The 26,425-nt window shown below is 44.9% G+C and overlaps 1 protein-coding gene across 1 annotated transcript in view; it reads left to right on the forward strand.

Moving 5' to 3' along the window:
- Window positions 1–234: 234 nt before the first annotated feature.
- The window catches only part of SLCO2A1 (solute carrier organic anion transporter family member 2A1), a 403,388-nt gene continuing 377,197 nt past the window's right edge, over window positions 235–26,425 (forward strand). Inside the window, exon 1 of the mRNA XM_069213584.1 lies at window positions 235–619. Coding sequence (XP_069069685.1) covers window positions 539–619 — 81 coding nt within the window. The 5' untranslated portion in view covers window positions 235–538. The remainder of the gene's footprint in view (window positions 620–26,425) is intronic.

Consider the following 26,425-nt stretch of genomic DNA (forward strand, 5'->3'; position numbering starts at 1 on the left):
TCCCTTTAACTCCTTCTGGAAGAGCATATACATCGGAAAAGAAACATTTAAACAAGTAATTGAGATATAAACAGTGGCTACTCACACCTGCCGTGGAGAGAAAGGCGGGGTGAGGGGCGAGGAGGTTGAGTATACTCACTCTCACTCCTTCTTTACACAAACATACCCACGGCGAGCCAGGGAGGAGGGCTACGCATTTCATCATCGGCTCAAGTTATAAAAACTTCTGCGCTGCCTGGCTTCCTCACTCCCTCTCACACACAGTCACACGCCACGCCGTGGCGCACAGCTCCCGCCCTACCTGCTTGGAGTGACCCGGCCGGGCTCACACCTGCCTGCCTGCCGCCTTCACCGGCCAGTCCTAGCGCCCCCGCCTTGGCACCTGGCAGGACCCGGAGGTGGCACGCGGCTCCTCGGGGATCTCGGCGGATCCGGGTGCGCTGTGCCGCCCCCAAGAGTGCTTCTCACGCAACTGCCACCACATCGCACCCCAGAGAGGAATCCGGTCCGGAACTGAGCACGGGCATCTGAGAAGAATATGGGGGTGCAGGCGGAAAGCGGCAAGGAGCAGCGCGGCGGCCGCCGCTGCTGCCCCGGGAGCATTTTCAACAACATTAAGGTGAGGCAGTCCAGCTTCGGGTCACGATCGTAAACTAAATACCGCTACCTGTATGCGACTAGCACTCCCGCTACTACTAGTAAAATACCTTGTCTTACATGGACGTTGTCACTGTACGTAGAAAACATTTTTAATAGAACGAGTGAAATGTAAGGTACATGCAGATCTATAACGCAGTCACAGCTAATCAAGAAATGTTATTATACTTCTTGTTTGGAGTTAGTAATAGCGGTAGTGGTGGAGTGGTACAACTAACACCAGATTGCTGCTAGCCGTAGTAGCAGTACTACTTATATTGGCACTTAATATGGTGCGACTATTGTTACTAGTGGTGGTAGCAGCAGCGCTTGAAACAGGAGTAGTGGTAATGGTTGAAGCAGTAGTAGTTCTTATAGGAGTATGCATGGCAGTAGTAGCAACAGTAACACTTAGAGTAGTTCTGTCATTACTGCTACCACTGGTAAGATAGCCGAGTGGGTTAAGGAACTTACCGTTAAAGTGTGCGTGAAACTTAACGTTGTTACGATAAGATATAACACGGCTGGCTCAGCTTTTCATTCTTCAAAGGTTAACAAAATGAGTACCATTGACTCGGGCACTGATTCCACTTAAAACACTGCAAGCCCCCGAGCGACGGCACAAAGCACTACGTGAAATATTGCTGATCTTTAATAGACACTTAATAGGCAGTTTTATTCTGCCAAGAGTCAGTGTGCTGAAAGCTGTTTCCTAAATGGCATCTTTCACTCAAAGGCTGTATTTTGACTTTGAGTCTGCTGAAGATAGCGGTCACAGTGTTGTCCAGACAAAGCCCATGAGGAACAGGCTGCCTGGACCAGATCAGTGCCCTCGTCCCTTCCGGCACCTGGTGCTGGGTACCGGACCATCCAGGTGCTTGGTGATTCAGACCGTAAAGGATCCCTGGATCCTGGGCACACAGGGCACCGGCATTACCCCAGTGTCCATGTTATATATGGTATCCTGTGCGAGGTACAGAACGATCTGCCCAAGGCCAACGGGGATTATTACAGGGCTGTGGATCACGCGCCATGCCATACTTCACATGCCATACTTCAAGACAACACACACTGTATTAAACCACTGCATACAAACGGAAAAAACACCAGTAGAAAGATTCAGAACTGACACCAAACAAGGAGCACCTGCGTGACACGCTACACAGCGGTACTAAAGCTGAGTGTGTGTGCTGTGACCAGATATAATCACAACACAACTATAACATATTGTAAGAGTACCATTTGGAAATTTAGCATAGGACACCATGGTCCATAACGTGATAGATAATGTGACACAGCGTGACATAACGTATAAGACAACATATGTAGCGAAACATAACAACTTCGAATCTATAAAATAGCAAAACAGCAATGACACAGTGACAAAACCTAAAATGACATTACACAGCATAACATAGATGACATAGAAAATATAGCAGTACATAATAAATTAGCATGGCATGTATCACGAGATGGCCTTGACTACATTGTAACATATGTAGCATAAGATAATACTACATTATATAAAATGACGAAAACATAAAGTACCTTTGGCCATTTATCTCATCGGTGATTTTAGGAGTGAGGGAAATGTCTGGAGGAAATGGAGCCTAATTTTTAAAGTGCCAGGGCTGTTTCTGGCACGTCTCATTCTATCCAGCTTCTCGGGGTTCATCTAAACACACACGAGGCTATCAGCAGAGATCAAAAGACAGAGAGTAAAAGAGGAGGAAAAAGGGAGCAAAATGTGTTTGAAAGAGAATAGAAGTGATAGGTGATGAATGGAGAGATATTAGCGGGAAAGAAGACACAAAGAGCGATGGGACAAACACTGAACAGATGGTGAGAGCGAAAGAGAGTTGGGAGAAAAGAGGCAGGCTGGTTTGTCAATTTGCAAGGACTGCTTTCGGGTCTCAGTCTGGCCCTGATAGCATAACATAACACAACAAAATATAACATAGCATTTAACAATGTACAGCAGAACACCAGGGCTTCTGTAATTATGTGATTATGCGGTCCCAGTGTTTTCAACATAATTATGGATTTGCCACTCTGGCAACATAATCCATGAAATACTGCATGTTTTGCAAATTTTACAAAAAATATTCTATTTTAAGCGGATCAAAAGTTACTAAAAAGGGACGACACATGTTGCAGCACAGTGGAAAGCAATTTGCAAAAAATGACTGTTCACCTTTCAAGTTCCCATTGCCTTATTTGAATGTACAACTGTTACTTACTAGGCGGAGCCTCTGCTAATTAATCGGTGTAAAAACAGAAAATCTTGTGGAAGTAATACTGCCACAAAGTGCTGCGTTACGTCGCATAAGTTGTCTTTTCTTGCCGCAAAAATTCGACAATCCTGCCGCATAATTCGGTACTCCCCGGTCGCATAATTCCAGTGGCCTTGCCTGCCATGGCATGTTAGATTTCTCTGTTTTCATTTGGAAGAGAACGCTGGTTGTCAGCATTAAATCACATAGAGAGAAATGCATTCATGTAACTTAACGCATTTTACCACATCTATTGCTAATCAATGCTACTCGCCTTGGTATGTACGTTTGCGCGTATCTTGTCATGTGACTCCGATTTCAGAAGCCTTCTGACTTCCACAGCGCAGCACAGAGTGCGCATTTTGTTTCTCGGAAGGGCTCTCTCATACCCATCGCTTGATAACACTCGCTCGTTTACTTTGTCGTCTCAGGGCTCCCACGGGAACACAGGTCGGTAGGGGACACAAACAAATTAATATTTGTATTTCTTCGGCGTGATTCCAGACTTCTCCAGAAGACCTAGTTCCACATTCAATCTAATGATAGTGAGACGTCATATTAGCGCCAAGAAACCCTTCATTGTCCAGGCGGCGTTACTGAAGTGGCCATTTTGCTACACCGGATTGTTTTGTATCCTTTTGTAACCTGTCCTCTCGGTTGCCCGCCGACAAATGTTCATTAAATGTGCAGCTTCCTTCTTAGCAGTGAACACCAGGATGCATGCCACATGGTCGCTGGCATGTGCCATGTCTCCCGCTTTGATAGGTGGGCCACTCAAGCTGAAGAGGCATTAGAAAGCATGCAGCGCTATGTATCTTATCCAAGGCCACTGGCATTATGCCGCAATGCAGTAGGGAATCATTGTGACATTGAAAAGGTAAATTACGCGGCATATTATGTGAATCAAATGCAAGTTAAGTCTGTGATATTATTACCTAGTTCTCCCATTTTAACATGCATTGGCACCAACATGAATCCCGAAGCTTTAGACAAAACATACATTTCTTAGGGTAGAGAATTATGCACATTCTGCAACGAAACAACTTCTAATATAGACTCATTTAGGCAGTCAAATGTGACAAATATTGAGGCATTCTTCCAGGTTACTGCTACATATATCTCAGTCACAGGTCAGATTTGAATTTGGCCTGCTCCATCAAAGCCCAGTCAGGATTGCTGCCCTCACAAAACTTTGCTGGAAGCTTAGGGCAGCCCCACAAGCCTCACAGGCCGCTATGTTTTGGTTGGAAATGAGGAGGCAGCCTAACCATACAGATTTCTGGCGATCGGACCTCCAGCTGGCCATAAGGTATTGAACCTCAAATCTGGATTTCCCTCTATTTAAAAAAACATAATCAATAAGGCGGCAAATATTCAGTCGCTGATCATTGATAAGGCACAGCTGGTGCAGAAACAGCTTGCTTAGGCAGTTTTGCACTCTTAAACTTCCTGGAGACCACAACCATATGTGACAACCCACATTGCAGCATCTACACAACATTCATTATTATTCTGATTGTGTGCTTTCCCTTCAGAGGACTTAGGGCCAGATGTACGAAGCAGTTTTCAAGTCGCAAACAGCGAATCGTCCCATTAGCGACTTGAAAAATGCTATTTGGGATGTACAAAGCCCAAACTGCGATTCAGTAACTTGTTACCGAATCTCAGTTTGGGTTTAGCGATTCGGTATTAGGAAGGGGCGTGACAAAGGCTTCCCTTCCTAACACCGAATCCAAGTGGTATGTATGACTGTTTTGTAACCGCGAATGCGTCGCAAAACAATCTCAGTTAGCACCAGTTTCAAACTGGTGCTGGGCCCCATGGGACCCCTTCCCCTTTGTAAATGGCAGCGATAATATTTTTTCAGAGCAGGCAGTGGTCTAGCGAACCACTGCCTGCTATGAAAAAATTAAAAGAAAACTTTTCATTTTTGATTTTGAATTGCGTCTCGTTTTCCTTTAAGGAAATCGGGCTGCATTAAAAAAAAAAACGGCTTTATTTAAAAGCAGTCACAGACATGGTGGTCTGCTGTCTCCAACAGGCCATCATCCCTGTGAGGGCGGCCATTCTCAATGGGGTCGCAAATTGCGACCTACCCCATGAATATTTATGAGGTAGGTCATTTGCGACCCCATTGGGAATTGCAAACGGTGTAAAGTACACTGTTGTACATTCGGTTTTGCGACTCGCAAATTGAGAGTCGCTCTGGCTCTGATTTTTGTACATGTGGTCCTTAGTTCCTGCTTGGAAGCAGTGCTGGTCAGACAGCCAATGCCTCTTGTGTGGCTATTTTCAAGAAAGCTTTCTTCATCTTCTGAGCATGTGTCCCGCCGTCCTTACCTTTAGAGGGAAACTACTGCAAGCAGCTTTAAAAACCCTTCAGATCAGGTCATGCTACCTTTTGAATTGCCACCGTATACAGCTATCCTGCAAGGTTACTAGGTTTTTGACTCACCTAGCAAGGCTGCTCACACAGCAAACACCGGCTCCTTCATTCCAAAACCGAAAATCGCTTTAGCCGGTTCCAGCCTCGAGATACTATGAGCATTTGAAATGAGTATTTTGTGTCTAATTTACACATAATTAATTAATCTTATTGTCTTGCTGCTACCCACTGTTTTGGGTTTTAATACATATATTGTACTTTATTTTAATAACAACTCTATAAAGACTTATTTACATTGCGATGATTTGTATTAACTGGCAATAAAGATTTAATTTAATTTTCTTCCCACACTTGCATAGAAGCATACCAATACATTTCTCAAGATCGAAATTGCACACAGAATACACATTTAGTGCTTTAGTGATGGGTTTACCTTGTGTTCCCATTCAAAGGCTCCCTCCAATGCCCTCTTTCATCACTAGCAAGCCCTGTAAAGAATGAATGGTGTACATAGGCTAATAGATGAACCTCCTGCCAGAAGGCACATTGAGTAAAGACATTAGGCTGTATATTAATATGAAATACAAAATGATTGATCATCTTCTAAACTCAGTGCTCTCCTGAATTAACTGCCGGTTTGAAAACACTGCATTAGAAAGAGAAATTATCATAGAGAGTGAAAAGTGACAAATGTTGAATCATTCTTCCCACACTGCTCGTGATATGATTAAATATGCAATTTGTTTGAAATTTCCTGCTCACAACACAAGTCTTGAGGCCTGATTTGTACTTTGGAGGGTGGGGTGGTCCAGCAGGTGTGAGGGTGGTGGGGGTCTTTCCTCTGCCACCCTGGCTAAATGCCTGGTCAGACTTTGAGATCTCAACCTGCCCTGCAGATTTCCCATGAAAGTTTGGTGAACTTCTGCCATGTTTCAAACTCACCAAATGTTTTTTTTCAGAATCTAACTCCCAAACCAGGAGTCTCTTTTAAAAAACAAAAAATAAATTAAGACTTGCACCATCAGAGTTTTTTCTTTGGATGTAGGAGTAATTTTTTTCAGTTCTGGTGTCCTAAACAGAAAAAAAGTACATTAGGCCACCAGCACAGAGTAGGGCAGATTGTCTGACGTACCTACACTGATGTCCCCAATTCCATTGGGCTGACATGGTAGGGTTTTAAAAGCAAAGCTAAAGGTGGGCAAGCCAGCAAATTAACAGGGAGAGCCGAGCCAGAGCTGTGCAAAGGGTCTGGCTTGGATCTTAGAGCCTGTGCATGAGCCAAGCCCTGAAAACATTTCCTATGTAAATCATATAGCAACATCTCATAGAATATCATAAAGTCTCTTCAAATTAGGAAGAAAGTATGTGCTAGTCAAGACAAGAGTTTTAATGAAAGAAAATATTTTCCTAAGGTCACATAGTTAAAGTGCAGGGATGGCACCATTTACCCGTTGCAGCTTGCAAAAACCAGAAGAGACGGGGAGGCGTGCAGGGTGGTTAAATAACAATTAAATACAAAAAATAAAAATAAAACACTTACCTCCTCGGCCGCTCACCACTCTGCTCCTCCATCTCCTCGCTGCAAGCACAGGCTCCCAGAAAGCCCTGTGGCCAATCCTGACGCTGCTCAAAGCAGCATCAGGAGCGCCCAGCCAGGGCAAATGTGTTGCTGGGCTGGAGAGAGGCTACTGCACATGTGTGTTTGGCCGGCCCAAGACGACCGGCCAACAACACATGCGCTCTGAGGGGAATGCTGTGTGCACTCCCTTCAAGTGCACATCACCTCCAATGCCCGCCCCTTTTCAAGAAAAAGATAATAAACACAGTTTATTATTGTTTTCTTCAAAAGGTTTTTGCAGCTGCTGCAATGTTCCTCCACCCTAATGGAGGAGAAGCCCCTGCTTTTTACTCAGGTTTTTCTGTCTTCACTTTGTACAAATCAGCCACTAAGTGGTTATCTATTTGTCTTGCCTGATGTTAAGACATTGTGTTTACCTGTTTTTTGCAGGTTTTGTATAACACAGACTCAACGTGAAGCACCCTTTACATTACAAAAGGTCACTGTTTATTGTTTGCAGGCACGGGGAGATTACGAGATTGGCCCAAAATCAAGGGACCTGACGCCAAGACTCAAACCTGGTTCCTTGTACAAAAGTTGACAGCTCTGGCCGTAAGACCAAATCCGGTGTACCAGGATGGGGGCAGTCAAATCCCCTTGAAAGCTCTGCTCGTTATGGGCTTGAGGTACCAACTGGACCTTGAGCTGAGCCAGAGCCAGACTTCAGGCTTGAGCCTGATTGAGATTTCAGTGGCTCGCCCACCTCTAAGCAAAGCCAGTGGCGCTACTGTTGTTGGAAACATGACGGTCTGCCTGACTCTAAGGGGCATATTTATACTCCGTTTGCACCGAATTTGCGTCGTTTTTTTCGACGCAAATTAGACGCAAAACTAACTCCATATTTATACTTTGGCGTTAGACGCGTCTAGCGCCAAAGTTCATGGAGTTAGCGTCATTTTTTGGCGTGAACACCTTCCTTGCGTTAATGAGATGCAAGGTAGGCGTTCCCCTCTTAAAAAATGACTCCCAGGCATGAGCGTGGTATTTATACTCCCGGGCAAAAATGACGCCCGGGAGTGGGCGGGGCAAAAAAACCCGCATTTGCGCCTCTTTTTAACGCCTGGGTCAGGGCAGGCGTTAAGGGACCTGTGGGCTCAGAATGAGCCCAGAGGTGCCCTCCCCTGCCCCAGGGACACCCCCTGCCACCCTTGCCCACCCCAGGAGGACACCCAAGGATGGAGGGACCCATCCCAGGGAAGAAAAGGTAAGTTGTGGTAAGTATTTTTTTTTAAAAAAATAGTGGCATAGGGGGGCCTGATTTGTGCCCCCCTACATGCCACTATGCCCAATGACCATGCCCAGGGGACATAAGTCACCTGGGCATGGCCATTGGGCAAGGGGGCATGACTCCTGTCTTTGCTAAGACAGGAGTCATGTTAATGGCGTCTGGGCACCCAAAAAAAATGGCGCAAATCGGGTTAAAACGATTTTTTTGCCTCAGCCTGACTTGCCCCATTTTGGGACACCCAAACGTCATTTTTCCCTACGCCGGCGCTGCCTGGTGTACGTCGTTTTTTTTCACGCACACCTGGCAGCGCCGGTCGGCTAACGCCGGCTAACGCCATTCAATAAATACGGCGCCCGCATGGCGCTTCAGAATGGCGTTAGCTGGCGCTAATTTTTTTGGCGCAAAACTGCGTTAGCGCAGTTTTGTGTCAAAAAGTATAAATATGGCCCTAAGTAGGGCTAGTGGACTGTCACTTTAGCAGACATGTTCTCTGCCACATTTGTAACCGATTACCCTGTCTGCCAAATACTAAATCTAGCCCTTAATTGCTTCAGCCAATGCATCGAAAGATAGAGTACTGCACACATTTTCACCTCTTTATTGCCAGATAACAGGACACAATTGGTGAAAGCTTGCTTGTTAACTTTGGCAAAGCATCAGGAGCTCTAATATATTTTACTATGCAGCATTCCTAGCAACGTTTGAATCGTTTGAGCTGCAAACATTGTTTTATTTAGAAGAGCTGCTGATTATGCAGCAGATGTCGTATTATGCGGTTAAAGCGTCCAATCCATAATTAGGTGGAATTTACTCCAATCACAGAAGCACATACTTCAGTGGCCCTGACTTAAACTACAATCGCACCTTCGTAACATAACACCAGTAATGGAATAATCTGTAAAACAAACATCCTGTAAATCATTTCCTTATTGCATAGAGATGGGCGATAACATTTGGTGCTGCAGTTCAAAGTTTATGGTGAGCTCTGTACTACAGATGCTTTAGATTTTTGTTTTTAACTTCATCGTCATCTGCACACTCCCAGTAAACACAGTATGGCACAAATAACGCTGAACGTCCTGATACCATATATTTTGCAATAGGATTAAATTAATATTTTCATAATCAATAACATATAGAAGCACTAAACTGTTATTTGAATGGAAGTGATAATTTATAATAAATAAGGTTGCACAGCTAATAAAAAGTGGTATTTCCAACAGTGGCGTAACACAAAATGATACCCCCCTGCAGAAAGTGGTGGATGCCCCTGAGTCTCGCATACAGCTATTTATTGACTTTGGGCTGAATGGGCCCCTCTTGAAGGTTTGGGGCCCCCTACAGGGGTAAGGCCACCCTGCACCACTGGGGCTGCAGGGGCCTGCATTATGCCCCTGATTTCTTGCGTTATGCCCCGTATTTCCAAGCCTGGCATCCCCCAGACACATCCGATTAAAAGTAGGTTTTTACTGCATGAGTTGTTCCATTTAAATCAGAGAGTGACACGAGGACACAAGTGCTGTGCGTCAGACATTCACAATTACTTCTATTTGACCTTTAGACACATATACAAACCTGCCTATTTCCAGACACAGAGGAAGAACATTCGGGGAATTACTGTTTTATCTCACTGCAAAGGATGAACAGCAAACATGGCTGCCTTGCTGCATTGGATATGTAACCTACCAAGCATTCTTGTCCTTTGCTCTGACTGCATTTAATGAGCATCAAAGACAATGCTGTTCTTTGACATCACTGCATAGAGCAAAGGCATTGCTGTCCTGTCTCATATATTCTGTGTGCCTTAACCTATTGCATTAAATGACATCTTTGAAATGAGTTAGAAACCATCCTCACATTGTTGAAATACATTTACTTAAGAAAAGAGAAAGATGCATGTAAACGTGTGCACTACTGTTTTCACATTTGAATTTAAAATGTAGTTCTCAGTCACATTTATACTTGTGTACTCAAAGTTGCATTGCATTTACTTGAACTATAACATGAATTTAACTTGAACTTATGTACTGACATTCATTTATTTGTAGTTATATGTGCACAAATGAAGCACATTAAATGTGCACCATTGAATTATACGTTTTAATTTGACATGACTAGGACTGTATTTTCATTCAGAATGAAATAGTATTTTTCCATTTTTGCTTGCATGTCTTTTTCTTTGCATGTGCATTCACTTGAATTGTTAGTTAGATAATATATGTAACACTATTAAGGATAGAGAGGCTGAAAAAAGGACCTTGATTAGGAACATGGCTAGACAGAACATTAACTTACAGTCCTTATTCAGTAATGTATCGAAGAGTCACAGGTGTCCGAGGCTAACATCGTTCTCAGGACTGGTCTGAGTGATTCTGCAAATGTTGCAGCTTACAGCACGGGAATGTAGAAAACAGTAGAACTTCTGATGGAGTGAATGAGGGGTATTACTTAGAAGATCAATTTGGTATTAGCTAGTGTTCTTACAGGTTTGAGCTGACTACTAACCCTTTGGTCTTTGAAAGGTGCAGACCTCCAAGCTTTCCTTTGTCCATGCTTTTTTCCCTATGCAGAATGTGCCATAGGGTGACATTCATTTCTCTCTAATGAAGACTCTTGACTGAGCTTCTGAAATGCTGACACCTTCTTTATCTGCATGCACATTTACTTAATTTAGATAGATAACTTTAGACAGTGCTCATGTTTAGGAGATAAGAATGAAGGCTTTTCTGTAAGCACCAGATTTTATTGCAAATTTTCTGTATTGCTGTAACTGAACATCTGGTTTGCCCTATGCTGATTTGCCTACATTTCTTCAAGAGATTTGGTTATGCTGTTGTTATCATGTATCTCTACAGTGTGATTTTGAGAACGGTTTATATTAGCCTGACTGTTGACTTGTAATAAGATTCTTAACTTTATTTCCGATTCTAAGTCCTGATTGTATAGCCAAATAGTTAACACTTAATTAAATTGTTTACAAAATGTTAACTGCCTTTATCCTTCTAGTCGATAAAAAAAAGGTCCATTGGATGAATGATTGGAGGAGTTTTGCCCAGCACTCCATCACTGCATAGATGAAATATCACCACATGTACTGTATTACCGTCCTATGTCACTGATCATTGCATCAAACAAAAAACGCCACAAGCACTGTTGTCCCATCTCTCTGATCACTGCATGGGTTAGAGAACATTCCAAGCATTTCTCTCCTATCTCACTGGTCACTGCATAAGTAAAAAACACCCCAAGCATTGCTGTCCTATCTTACTGATCACTGCATAGAAAAAAGAACACCACAAGCCTTGCTATCCCATCTCTCTGATCACAGCATGGGTTAGAGAAAATTCCAAGCACTTCTCTCATCCTTGCTGATCACTGCATAAGTAAAAAACACCCCAAGGATTGCTGTACTGTCACACTGATCACTGTATAAGTAAAAAACATCCCAAGCATTGCTGCCCTGTCTCACTGATCAATGCATAGAACAAAGAATACTGCAAGCATTGCTCTCCTATTTGATTGATCATTGTACAGTTTAAAGAACAACCCTAGCATCGCTGTTCCGCTAACTGATCACTGCATATGTTACAGAGCATTCAAAGCATTTCGGTCATATCTCACTGACAACTGAATAGTTTAAAGAACGCCCAAGTATTGCAGTGGCGTCTCACTGACCACTGAGTGAGTTGAAGACCACCCAAGTATTGCTGTCATGTCTCACTGACCACTGAATAGGTTAAAGACCACCCCGAGTATTGCTGTCACCACTCACTGACCACTGAGTAGGTTAAAGACCACCCCGACTATTGCTGTCATGTCTCACCAACCACTGAATAGGTTAAAGACCACCCTGAGTATTGTGTCCTGGCTGATTGACCACTGAGTAGGTTAAAGACCTCCCCAAGTATTGCTGTCAAGTCATACTGACCACTGAATGTATTGCTGTCATGTCTCACTTCTCACTGACCACTGTATAGGATAAAAACCACCTCAAGTATTGCTGTCATGTCTCACTGACCGCTGAAGAGGTGAAAGACCACACCAAGTATTGCTGTCACGTCTCACTAACCACTGAATAGGTTAAAGACCACCCCAAGTATTGCTGTCAGGGTTCACTGAAAACTAAATAGGTTAAAGACCACACCAAGTATTGCTGCCACGTCTCACTGACTACGTTAAACACCACCCCAAGTATTGCTGTCATAGCTCACTGACCACTGAATGAGAGAGGACAGCAGTTTTCTGTTCTAAGCACTGAGATAAAACTACAGTGTTGCTTTTGGTAGTCATTGTATGCTGTGAGAGAGTTATACGGCAGTGCTGGACTGTTTACTTTGTGCAGCGGCACAGGACAGTGATAGCTATGTTGCCTTTCAAAACTCCTTTGTTATGATTGATAAATGCTTTACGCTTGTCCCGCCCTGGGGAGGTTTTGTTATCACCTTGCAGACTGCCCTGTTACATGAATAATTGCTTGATTGCCGATACGTTTGACTACAAGCAAACTTCTTTTTCTTTTTGTGTCCCTCCTACGTGCTCATGCTCATGGCAGCCATGACGCTTTGAATCAACTCACTCATGTCAACTGTTTTACTTTTTATTTTCAATTTAAGTGGCATGAAAAGTCTAGTTAGGAATTTACAACTCTAATAGCTCGAACTCGAGCAAATGCAAGACCCATTGCATTGCAAATGCTTGTTTAACCTTTTGTGCTCAGCGGGATACAGAAGCAATGATTGGGTGTTCTTTAACCTATGCAGTGATAAGTGAAGAAGGACAGCAAAATATCACTGCTTTGAATGAAGAACACCTCAGGCACTACTGCGCTATTTCACTGCATCACTGCCTAGAATAAATACCAATGAGGCGTTACTGTATTATTTCCCTGCATTTTTGCATACGTGAAAGAAAACCCAGGCATGTGGTGCTGTCTCCCACCAGACTTCATTACTGCCCAGGCTGAGGAGCACCCCCGGCATTGCTCTCTTAGCTGACTGCATTGCTACAGAAGTTGAAGAGCTCCTCTAGCATTGCTGCCATTTCTGACTGCATAATTTGAAGACCATCTCTGTAATTGCTGTCTTATGCGGGCGTATCACTGCACAGATTGAAGGGCACACCCAGCATTGTGTATTGCCTAACTACATCACCAAGTAGGTTAAAGAGTGCCCCGACATTGCTGTCTTACCTGACAGCACTGCTGCATAGGTTGAAGAACACGCCTGACTTTTCTGGTTTACCTGCTGCGTAGGTTTAAGAGTACACCGACGTTGCTATGCTGTCTGGCTGTATTGCTGCATAAGTTGAGAAGCACCCAGAGTATTTTTGTTTTCTCGGACTACATCACTGCACAGTTGGAAGAACTCCCTAGGCGCTGCTACCTTATTTGACCACATCACTGCATAGGTGGAAGAACTTCATAGGCGTTGCTAACTTATCTGATGACATCACTTCGTAGGTGGAAGAATGGCCCCGACATTGCTATGGTGCCTGACAGCATTGCTGCATAGGTTGATGAACACGCGTGGCTTTCGTTGGTCTTCTTGACTGTTTTGCTGCATAGGTTTAGGAGCGCTGCAGGCATTGCTATCTTCTCTGGCTGCACTGCTGCATAAGTTGAAGAGCACTCACAATATTACTGTTCTCTGGCTGCATCACTGCACAGTTGGAAGAACTCCCCAGGCGTTCCTGTTTTATCTCACTGCATCACTGCAAGGGTGGAAGGACACCCCAGGCATTACCATCTTATCTGAACGTATCACTGTAGAAATTGAAGAACACCCACGGCATTGTTGTTTCATCTGACTCTTTACTGCATAGGTTGAAGAACACTCCGGGCACTGCTGTCTTATCCGGCTGCATAGGTTATATAACTCCCAGGCACTGCAGTCCTATATGACTGCATCATTGCATAAATTGAAAAACATCAGGGGAAGTATAGAAAAGAGAGAAGATCTACATTGTTGTCCTTCTATCCCACTGCATTTTCATATAGAATGAAGACGACCAGTCATAATCCGTCCCATAGCACAGCATCACTTCATAGAACAAAGATCGCCCCAGGCATTGCCCCTTATTCCTTCCTCAGTCTATCGCCATACAAAATAACGAGCATCTTCCGGCACTGCTATCCTGCGATGACACCCTTACCTTCATTTCACTGTATTAATTATGCAGTTGCTAGGAAGCCGCTGTTGCTATCAGTATCTTTGGAATGAATTATCTAATATATCTGAAACACCGGGTGCCTGGGTATCATGCAAAATTACTCATAAAATATGAAAGTCCTTTTAGTAATATGTAGGAGAGAGGAAGTTCAGACGCAGTGTTCAGTATTAATACAATCAAATAATTGTGCCCTTCTGTGTTTTCACGGAGTGGGCCTCGAGTCTGCCCTTTTCAACCATTGGCTTTCTTTTACCAGCCTCTTTCAGCTGGTGACTTTAGACTGCCAATCACGCTGTGGCTCAGCACAGTGGAACAAAAATCTCTCACCTAGGGGCATTAGTGTCATTTTTTTACTCTAATTCGGTGCAAAACTAACTCCATATTTAGAGTTTGGTGCATGACAAGTCTAGCACCAAGGCCCTGATTTATATATTTTTTTGTGCTGCATTAACGTAATTTTTTGACGCAAAAGTGGCACAAACTTACAAAATATTGACCCTTATTTATACTTTCTGCTGCAAAACTGCAGTAACTCAGTTTTGCACCAAAAAGTTTAGCACCGGCTTGCACCATTTCTGCGCAACAGACGGGCGCCATATTTATAGAATGGTGCAAAGGGTAGGATAGAGTAAAAAAAAAAGATTTTAGTCGGGTGGGGCTGGCAGTATAGAAGAGGAGGGTTTAGCACCAAAAAATGACTTCAGGCAGATTAGAGTAAAAAAAAATAACTCTAACCTGATTAGCGTCATTTTATGGTGCTAAACCTACCATGCCACATGACTCCTGCCCTAGAAAAGGCAGGAGTCACGCCCACCACACCAATGTCCAGCACAGAGGAGAAGGGTCCCATGGGCATGGCCATTGCACCCTGTGCCATGTATGGGGGCCCATTTCAGGCCCCCCTACCGCAGTCCCTCTGGTGTGGGTGGGGGTGCCCCTGGGGCCTGGGGAGGGCACCTGTAGGCTTACTCCATGGTGTTCCACCATGGAAATAGGCCCACAGGTCCGCTAACGCCTGCCCTGACCCAGGCTTTAAAAAATGTGGCAAAGCAAGCTTTGCTCCATTTTTTGAACCCTCCTCCCTACCTTGCACCATTTTTGCATGGGAGTATAAATATGGTGTTAAGGCCATAGAGTCATTTTTTGCACAGGAACGCCTACCTTGCCTCTCATTAAGGCAAGGTAGGTTTCCACTTCCAAAAAATGACTTTAAGTCCATAAATTTGGCACTAGACGGGTCTAGCACCAAAGTATAAATATGGAGTTAGTTTTGCACTGAATTAGAGTAAAACTAAATTACACTAATTGAGTGCAAACAGAGTATAAATGTGCCCCTTAGCGTGAAAAAATGATGCTAATCTGGTTAGAGTCATTTATTTTTACTCTAACCTGCCTAACGTCATTTTTTTTTACGCTAGCCTACCCTTTGCACCACCTTGCACCATTCCATAAATATGGTGCCCAGCTGGTGCTAAAAAATGGTGCAAGCCGGTGCAAAACATTTTGGTGCAAAACTGCGTTGGTGCAGTTTTGCACCAAAAAGTGTAAATAAGGCCCTTAGTGCTATTGGTTGCTTGACTGTATCACTCTACCTTGACACCAGTGTTTGCACTGACTGCAAGAAGGACTACTTTACGGTTGTATCGATCTCTAACCTCTCCTGTCGGCTCCCTTCTCTCCCTCTCTATAATATGCTAGCGCTTCATGGGTTAACATAAGAAACCCAGACAATTCGGTTTGCCAAGACTCACTTTTTTAATTATGAATCTGAATAGTAATTCTAAAATCCCAATGTATAATTTGAAAATCAGTGTTCCAGCCTGATTCACCAAATATTCACAGTATTTTATTTACAGTTTAATAATTGATGATACATCCACCAAAAGCAAGGACTTGTTACAGTTGGGTTCACTGAACGAACGGAAGTTTAACAGACATCACTGACACATGTTGTGTCACAACATTGTTTGCCTAGAATGCTTACAGGTGGATTGTGAGCTTAAACTCAGAAGGTCATGATCTGGCTGGCTTGGTTTTTACAGGATAGAAGTCTCTCTCTTGTGTACCTTCATTTTTAGAACATGGAACGCAGTTTATGGATTTGATGCCACAAGACAGTTATAAGCATATCTTTCTGAAAAACACTGTCATCCTGGACTAAGAGAGGCAATATTTTGTATACTGATGCACTTTTTATATATAAAAAAGACTATCTGAAGGTTTAAGTGGGGCTACCTGTAATTCAGGAAACACCCCTAGTCTTTCAGTACTTCAGCCTACAGTCTATTTTAAACAGTTCAGTTGCTTGGCTATGGGAAACCAGATAGGTGGCCAACATGCGGCAAGTATGGGATCACCCCATATTTGAAAGTGATCCCTAAAGAGAGATACACCAGGGAGAGGTACAACTGGCAAGAAAAAAATACATCTCCTGCACTGGTCGATACACAGGGGCATAGTATGGCTCCCCAGGTACTAGTGAAAGTGAAAGCAGTCTGCACCTAATAGGGGCAATTACTTTTAGTTTCTTACAGTGACAATTGGTCTACTGATCGACAGAGTGAAAAAAATAATTCAGGATGCAATAGAAGCTCATCTCTCGCTTCTGAAATACTTTTTGAAAACAAAATTCTTCTGGTACAAACACCAGAATGATTTTGCTTTTCATTGTGGTGGATGAACAATTCACATCCACTGCTCTGTGAAGTAGTGCAGTGGATGTGAACGGCTCATCCTCTCACTTAAACAGTTAATGGAGACACCAAGCTCGCTTGCAATTCTACCTCTGAAATCTATACTCTAAATAAATGTTGCCTAAGAAGAGTGGAGTCCTTAAAAGCGTGCGACCTGGGGCTCATGACCCCCTCTGCTGCCCATTGCGAGGACCCAGTCAACACAAAACAAAGTAATAATGTGCAAGCTTGAGAGATGCACCAAATGCCAACATCCTTTTCCCTGCGAGCCTAGGAAGCAACTTTGAGAAAGGGGTGCGGAGCACATACGTTTCATGGCTGAGGTTATGCCAAGGCTGGAGTGGGAGCTAAGAACAACGCTGGAAAAATGTTAACCCATCACTGAGGAACAGAGCACAGACAATTCCATCCAACAAGATTTGTTGGGTTACCCCACAAAGATTCTTTTAGAAAAATGAGTTACAAGATGTGTTTTAAAGTACAGTTTTCTAAATATACCATCAAAAAAGACATAGGTGGCATATGCAGTTTTAAAGGTAAATTAATAAAGTATTGTGTAACTGTACCCTGGATCATAATTTCTCTACACAGCAATACATCATGTAAGTGCACATTAATCAAATATGAACTGTCGCTTCTGGACCGCTTTCTGGAGTGGATCCTTCAGACCATCTAACACTGAATTGAACCTACTGTTCACCCACCACTGGTGATGTACCAGTGTCCTGTATGGATAGTTCAGGCTAGTGGTGGATCCGTGTCAGATAACCCAGAGGCACTTTAACAATAAACTCAATACTGCAGAACAGACCCTGGGTCCAAATCTGCAGTTAAATCTTTGCAGCTCCTCTGATCCCATAAATATTAGTTATGTATCAGCAGAAAATGCGTATAAATTATGATATAATATAGTGAACCATAAACATGGCTTACTTGAAAAACACAATTCCTGTGCTTCCACTTTCCACCAAGATCTTGGCCAACACCTCTATTGTAGACAATAAGGGCCATTGATTAAAACAGGCTTGGTAAACAGGCTCTGCAATATTTCAGAGTCAACACCCAGGCACTAGAGGGAAATGACTCAACCGGAAATCAAGGGTTTGTCAGAGAATATCAATGAGACTATATTAACTCGAAACTGGTATATGGAGATGGGAAGGGGTAAGTAATCTTTCCCCTCCCACAATTGGCAAACTTACTGACAGTATACTCTGGCACACATTATCACATCATACTAAAGAGTGAAGCATCTGCAAAGTAAGCTCACCTCTGCTGCCAAACAAGCCAAAGAGAGAGTATGGTAGCAATGAATTTATAGTTAGATTCTGAATTTGCTCGTACAAAACCATAGAACTTCAGCAGTTGTAGTTAGAGTGAATTTAAGTAACTATAACTCTCACCCTAAGGTAACTTTAACTCGCGCCCTTGCCATATATATGCATTCACAGCGGCAGTAATAGTTGGAACTTAGTTACTGTAGGTTTGCTGACAACTTTGGTGCTGGTTAATGGTTCTTCACTAAACTTTTATTTTTAAAGATTCATCTACCACAGCTTCTACCTGGAAAGTTGTGAGGTGACCCATCAAGTGGGGACCAAGAAAAAAGGAGGAAGAGTCCAAAAATGCAATTTCCCCATGCAATTTGAATTTGAACAGAGATACCGCGGAAAAGGCTGAACAGAATAACAGCAAATTTGGCATAAAGGCAACAGTCTTGCAGATCATAAATAAAAAGGAGCGTCCCTGAGAGAATACAGACCATTGGCCCTGCTGCAATCCCATGCTGCGCACTGCCACAATGGCCGTTGATCATTGTGGGTGGCCACCTGAGTGGGATTGGCCAATGGGCACATGCAAAGGCCCTGTGCGGTGGGTATTGGCTGTCCTCGGGGTTGGGTACAGGGCCTGGCAGTGGCCAACGCGTATGGCTAAAGGTTGTGCGGGGGCCAGCTGTCTTCAGGGTGTTGGGTTATATATATATATATATATATATATATATATATATATATATATATATATATATATTGTGTGTGTGTGTGTGTGTGTATATATATATAAATGTGTATAACACATGATCGGAGAAACATACTACAACACCTGCAACAAGTAATGCTCTCTCTCCTCTCTCCTGGAACAGTTATGTTCCTTACCCAATGGGTAACCATACCTGAAAATATAAGCTAAATCTGTGAAACTAAACATGCATGAATAGGTTATCTAACTGAATTCACACCTCATGACACATCAGTGTTAATGAGTTTCGTGCTGTCCCCAGCCACCTCTTTAGGTCTGACCTAATAGAACTTGTGGTATTCCTAGCAAATACTAAATATAACCTACAAGAAGTGACATGGGATTTGGAAGTAAAATTTCTCCATAAGTTGCTGAAAGAGATAGGTGAGCATGTATCTTGACTCATGTTGGAAATGGCCTTTCTGAAGGGTCACCCCAAAACAGTTTGCCTTCCTCCTCTTCGTTTTTGCTGGCTTAGGACTCTGGGCACTTTATCACTGCAAACCAGTGCTAAAGTGCAGGTGCTCTCTCCCTTAAAACATGGTGACATTGGCTCATACCAATTGGCTTATTTTGTAAGTTCCTAGTAAAGTGCACTACATGTGCCCAGGGACTGTAAAATACATGCTACTATTGGGCCTGCAGCACTGATTGTGCCACCCACATAAGTAGCCTGCCAATCCTTAAACTCCCCCTTTTCTAAATGTAAGTCACCCCTAAGGCAGGCCCTAGGTAGCCCATAGTGCAGGGTGCTATGTAGGTAAAGGCAGGAGGACATGTACATGTGTGGTTTATAGGTCATGGTAGTGGGAAAAACTCCTAAAATTGTTCTCTACTACTGGGAGGCCTGCGCCATCCATAGGCTAGCATTAGGACTCCTCTCATATACTTTTTGAGTGGTAGATTCTGATCTGAAAGGGCCTTAGGGGAAAGTAGTCCTGTGGGGCAGGTCATAGACAATGCCCCAATCTCCCTCAGTTGGGAGATAGACTCAGAGGGTGAGCTAGTGATCCCCGGGGGTGGAAGTCATCAACTCCACCAGGTGGGAGTGATTGGGGTCCCAGTCACTGCTCTGAAGGACACCGGGGCTAGTCATACATTGTTGATGGAGAGACTAGTTCCCCCAGAGCAGTACACCGTCCAGGTGTGTAGAGTGACTCCAGCCCATGGGGAGGATTTATTCCGCCTTATGGTCCTGGTATCTCTGGAGTGGGTTGGGGAGGTGACCCAGAGAAGCATCATAGTTAGTCCCCAGATGCCCATTGACTGTATTCTGGGAAATGAGATACCCCTGGTGGCAGGAGAACTGAGAGGGGCGACCACTAAGGGCACCCTGACAGTTCAGTCGTCTGGCAGCACCACTCCGCAGAGGAAGGTGCGGGAGCTCAAATGTAGAGGCAAGGTGAGGGAGGACTCACCACTTTCCCCTGTTCAGCCTCAGGGTACAGACCCTGGGTTGATGGACCAGTGTCAGGACACCACCCCCCGAACTGGTGGGAGGTAGAGTGGAGACGGGGTACAAGACCCCTGGGGCTACGGCCCCCCATTCTGAGATGCCTCAGAGGTCAGGGAAACCTCACAATCCCATATGGAACTCCCTGCCAGCCCCAAGGCTGGGGCTGAAACCTACCCAATGGCACCACTCAGGGCATTCACTTAAAAGTGGATAGCCTTGGGCCTGGCCCTTGACATTGACAGCTGTCAGTGGCCTCTGTTGGTTGCTGTCTGGCTTGGGGACAGAAGTCAGACCCAAGGAGTGGAATGGGCCACATTACTTTGTTGGCCACGGTGGTACTGTCTGCCCACTGGGATGCATCTGTGAGCAAATTAAGGTTAGGAGCTTCACAGGTGGAGTCCACATCTGTGGAAAAGGGTTCCCCGTGGGTCACTTCAGTGGCCTCCAGAGAGAATAGACAGAGGAACCAAACTGAGTAGAGATAAGCATAGAACCAGCAAGTGCCCTGCAGTAGTGGGTCACTGTCCATGTTCCATCGCCCTAAGCAGGGGATTCCATCAAAGTATTGATTAGTCGACCCTGGCTTTAGGCTGTAATGGGGATATGTTGGAAATGGTCTCTCTGAAAGGTCACCTCAAAACTCTTTGCCTTTCTCCTCTTCTTTTTCTAACCTCACTTTTGCTGGCTTTAGGACTCTGGACACTTTATCACTGCTAACCAGTGCTAAAGTGCATGTGCTCTCTCCCTAAAACATGGTAACATTGGCTCATACCCAACTGGCATATTTAATTTACATGTAAGTACCCATTAAAGTGCACTACATGTGCCCAGGGCCTGTAAATTAAATAGTACTAGTACTAACCGTGTCTCAGGCCTTCCATTGCAAGGCCTGTGGGTGAAGTTTCACTGCCACTTCAACTTGGCATTTAAAAGTACTTGCTAAGCCTCAAATTCCCCTTTTTTTATATATAAGTCACCTCTAAGCTATGTCTTAGATAGCCCATAGGGCAGGGTGCTATGTAGGTAAAAGACAGGACATGTACATATGTGTTTTATGTGTCCTGGTAGTGGAAAACTCCTAAATTCACTTTCCACTACTGTGAGGCCTGCCCCTTTCATAGACTAGCACTAGGACTGCCCTCATATACTTTTTGAGCGGTAGAATTTGATTTGAAAGGGATAACCAGGTCATATTTAGTACGGCCAGAATGGTAATAGAAAATCCTGCTTATTGGTGAGTTTGGGTTTTATATCACCATTTTAGAAAATGCACTTTTACAAAGTGAGCATTTCTCTGCACTCAAAACCATCTGTGCCTTTCAACCTGTCTCCAATCAATGTCTGATCTGTGCTGCTTGACAGCTCCCTTGTGCATTTCACCCAGACAACCACAGGACACTCAGGCCCTCATTACGAAGCTGGTGGTCTCAGACCACTAGCCTCACGGTTGTACCGCCATCAAAGCAGCGGTTCGACCCCAACATTATGACTGTGATGTTACCACCACGGTCGGAAGGCTGGCGCTGCCACTTACCGGCTGCCCAACGGCCTGGCAGTGCCGGCAGTCCCTAACTGCCAGGGCAGCTCTGCAAACATCACTGCCTTGGGGATTATGGCCATTCTCTCCACCAGCATTTACATGGCGGTTTCACTGCAATGTAAAGGCTGACGGAGACAGGGTGCATGCACTTGGCATCGGCAGTGCTGGGCCCCTCTGGCCAGCCATGTCACGCAAATCACTGTCTGCTTTGCAGATAGTGATTTGCGTGACTGTTGCATCCGATGCACAACAGCATTACTGCTGGCTCTATTATGAGCTGAAATCAATATTGTTGTGCGTTTCCTGCTGGCCCAGCGGGCAGAAACTGTTTTTCCACCTGCTGACCCAGAGGACAACTCATAATAGGTGCCACAGAAGGGCTGACGCATAGGCGGTAACCTGACCATGGGAGTTTGGAATACCGCCTTTTCCACCTGCCAAACTCATATTTAGGGCCTCAGTCTCATCTGCAGTCATCTGCATATTGAATGGCTCTTCCTGGACTATAAGGGTGGCGGGCCTGACACTTACATTTCAAAGGTCAGTGGCCTGCCCTCACACAATAGACTAATTAACCCCTCTTTAGGTCCATGGTACAGAGAACTGGACCTGAAAGGGGAACATGTGCACTTCAAAACAACTCTTTGAAGTCTCCCCCACTTCAAAGGTATTTTTGGGTTTATAAACTGGGTCTCTGACCCCATCAACTCATACACTTCTGGACCGACACCTGCAACGTGTCAAGAGGAACTGCCTGGCTGCCCAAAGGACTGATCTGGACTGCTTTGCTGAGAGGGACTGCTGCCCTGCTGTTGCCCTGCTGCCCTGCTGGCCTGTGACTTTGCTGAGAAGGACTTTGCCTTCCCCAAAAGTGCTTCAAAGGGCTTGGATTGAGCCTGCCTCCTATTTTCTCAAGTCTCAGGGCCAAAAAGACTTTGGGGGTCATTACGAGATAGCCGCCCGCCAAGCGGTAACCGCCGTGCGGCCGCCAATGCGGCCGCACTCCCGAGGACCCTATTACGACATCCCAGCTGGGCCGGCGGGCTCAAACCTAGTTTCCGCCCGCCGACCCAGCGGGGATGAGGCTGCAACATAGGAGCCGGCTCCTAATGCAGACAGTGAAAAGCTGGCAGGGGGCCCCAGGACACCCCTTACCGCCAGCCTCTTCCTGGCGGTGCAAACCACCAGAAACAGGCTGGCGGTAGGGGAGTCATAATCCCCAGGGCAGCGCTGCTTGCAGCGCTGCCCTGGCGGATTATCACCGCCGGGGCTAAAACCGCAGGAAACCGCCGGCCCCGGGCGTTGCGACCACGGCGCTACCGCCGGGGTCGTAATAAGGGTCTCCGTACCGCCAGCATGTTGGCGGTACGGACGGCACATTACCCCTGGCAGTCTCCGACCGCCAGGGTCGTAATGACCCCCTTTATCTTTTCAGGAAACTCCTTGTGCGTCGAAAATCGACGCACCGCCTGCCAAAATCATTGCGAAACCTTAATTGCGACTGAGGTATCGCCTCACAGCCAACCAGAACAATGCAGCCTGATTTCTTGAGTGGAAATTCAATGCAGCGCTTGCCTCGTGATGGAAAATTTGACGCATCGACTACCGGATCAACGCAGCACCTGTGCCTTCTTCCAGCGCATCGAGGATTTTGCCCCCCATCGTCCCTGGGCGTCAAAATACCCTGCATTGCAGTAAGAAACCAAGATTGTATGCCAAAAAACTATGAAACCTCTTGCAGCGTGGAAAGAAATGACGCATGGTTTGTGCCATGACACGTCACCTTGTTTTTCCACGCATCTCCTCCTCTGCGGTCTCCCGCATACCAGGTACAATGTGTAACAAAGAGACAACTGTTTATTTCTAAGGATTAAGACTCTTTAAGCCTTTTAAAAGTGATACTTACCCTGATTGTGATCCCTACTTGGACAAGGGTGTATAGCTCTGCCAACTAGAGACCTCATTTCTAACAACTCATTAATGGAGTTTGCTTTAGTCATGCACTGATGCATTTTTCCCTTTAAATTTATGATTACCTAACCTAAATTGTAGTTATATAAAGATCTCTTCTAATCATGTATTTTTTTTACTACTGTGCGACGCAAAAGAATACCTGAAATCATTTGGTAACAGTCATTTAAAAAAAAAGTATCAGTGTATTACAGCCGTTCTTGTATTACAGTAATATTTTGAATGTAGTAATTGTCAGCAAACAATGTATACAGTTGCAGATAGCTAAGCATAATAAGATAATTAAAAAGCACACCTCATGTGTCAAATTGTAAAAATATTTAATTTGTGTGAAAGCAGAACAAGAAATGAGACACCATAAACAATAAATACTGGTTTGCAGGTAAACACACGCAAATGAATGTGTATATTTTATTTTATCGTTTCATCTTATGAAATGAAAACACGTATTTTATTTAGTAGAAAGTCGGAAAACGGAAAGAAATATTTAGGTAGCTCACTCCAGGCGTGGGAGGGCACCATGTTGCTGGCCTTGGAAATTTATTTAACAAATCAATGCATTCTGGCAGTCTTTAATGCTTCAATTGAACGGTGCATTTGGAAACAAGGATTTGCAGAAAGTCGAAGGCTGGATACACATAACAGGGCGTAGACTGAGTGATCCGACAAACCTGAGTATGTCATACGTTATTAGTAAATAAATAAAGCTTATGAATTGCAGTGCTACCTGTATATGATTACAACAAATAGGTCAAGGAGGGAATTGACATTCAGAGAGCACTGCGTTGTTACCGTCAGGCGATCTTTCGAAAGACTGCAATAATTGCACGGGCATGGCTACTATTCCATCCCCGGTGGAAGTGATCGGTCTAAGAAGCGGGCATGGCTTTTGCATCTATCTCAAATATGATTTAATCAGAATAGGGACTAAAGATCAAGTGGACATGAAGCCTGTATCAAACATCAAGCCATCCCTATTTCTGACCCTTCCCCCCTTCCTTCTATATGTTCCTGTTTGTGTGCTGTCTCACTATGGGGGTCATTCTGACCCTGGCGGTAGACTACCGCCAGGGCCAACGACCGCGGGAGCACCGCCAACAGGCTGGCGGTGCTCCCATGGGCATTCTGACAGATACGGGAAACCGGCGGTGTCCCGCCAGTTTCCCGCTGCCCAGGGGAATCCTCCATGGCGGCGCTGCAAGCAGCGCCGCCATGGGGATTCCGACCCCCTTACCGCCAGCCTGGTTCTGGCGGTTTTGACCGCCAGAACCTGGCTGGCGGTAACGGGTGTAGTGGGGCCCCTGGGGGCCCCTGCAGTGCCCATGCTACTGGCATGGGCACTGCAGGGGCCCCCTAACAGGGCCCCACCAAGATTTTCAGTGTCTGCCAAGCAGACACTGAAAATCGCGATGGGTGCAACTGCACCCGTCGCACCCCTTCCACTACGCCGGCTCCATTCGGAGCCGGCATCCTCATGGAAGGGGGTTTCCCGCTGGGCTGGCGGGCGGCCTTCTGGCGGTCGCCCGCCAGCCCAGCGGGAAACTCAGAATTACCGCGGCGGTCTTCTGACCGCGTAGCGGTATTCTGGCGGCTCCCGCCGGCCGGACGGTTACCGCGGCCGGCGGGAGTCAGAATGACCCCCTATATGCCCTCTGTGTGGGACTATGCCTGTGTGTGTCAGCTTCTGTGTGTTGGTTTGTGGATATGAGCACATAACTCTCCCTGTCTTGCCCTGGCATCTCTCTAACAGGCTAGCAATCATGTAAGCACCCAATTTATCATTCTGTGTGCTCCCACATCCTTGATTTATACCGCCTCCCTCCTTATCTTTCCTGCAGTCTATTTTCATCTTCTGCGTCTTCCATGCCAATCATATGCTTCAGGTGGGTGACCAACTCCCACTCCATTTTATTGCACTCTCAGGACTCCTTATTCATTCCCTAGGCCCTGGTCAAGCCCGTCAGGGTGGCATTGTTCCTACCCCAGTGTGAGAGGTCACCGAGGATGAAGCATGCCATGATAAATTGTGGGTGAGGTGACCTCTCTAATATCTTTGTATGACCTTATCCAACTTTTTCTTAACTGTGAAAAGATATAAGGGATCAGAAATTAGATTTTCAAGTATCTGGTGTGTTGACTGTTTAGACAAAAGGATGATATAATCAAGATTACACCTCCTTCTCTCCTGTGGGGGTTTGGCACTATGTGATAGAAACTTTAGTTTTGGGACTTGGCTGTTGGTGTGGCCCTGGACAAAGTGTTTGGTTGGAGTCTACATATTACATTCTACATATTAAGCACTGAGCATTGGATGAGGAGGAATTTGAATGTGGGGTTAAGCACCACAAACGTTTTGGCCAGTCATGGAGATCTTTGTTGGCTGTCGGTGTGTTATTGGCTATCCTGTGTGTTATTGGGTGAAGTATTAAGGTATGACAAC

This window comes from Pleurodeles waltl, chromosome 11, assembly GCF_031143425.1.
Source record: "Pleurodeles waltl isolate 20211129_DDA chromosome 11, aPleWal1.hap1.20221129, whole genome shotgun sequence".
NCBI classification, from domain to species: domain Eukaryota; kingdom Metazoa; phylum Chordata; class Amphibia; order Caudata; family Salamandridae; genus Pleurodeles; species Pleurodeles waltl.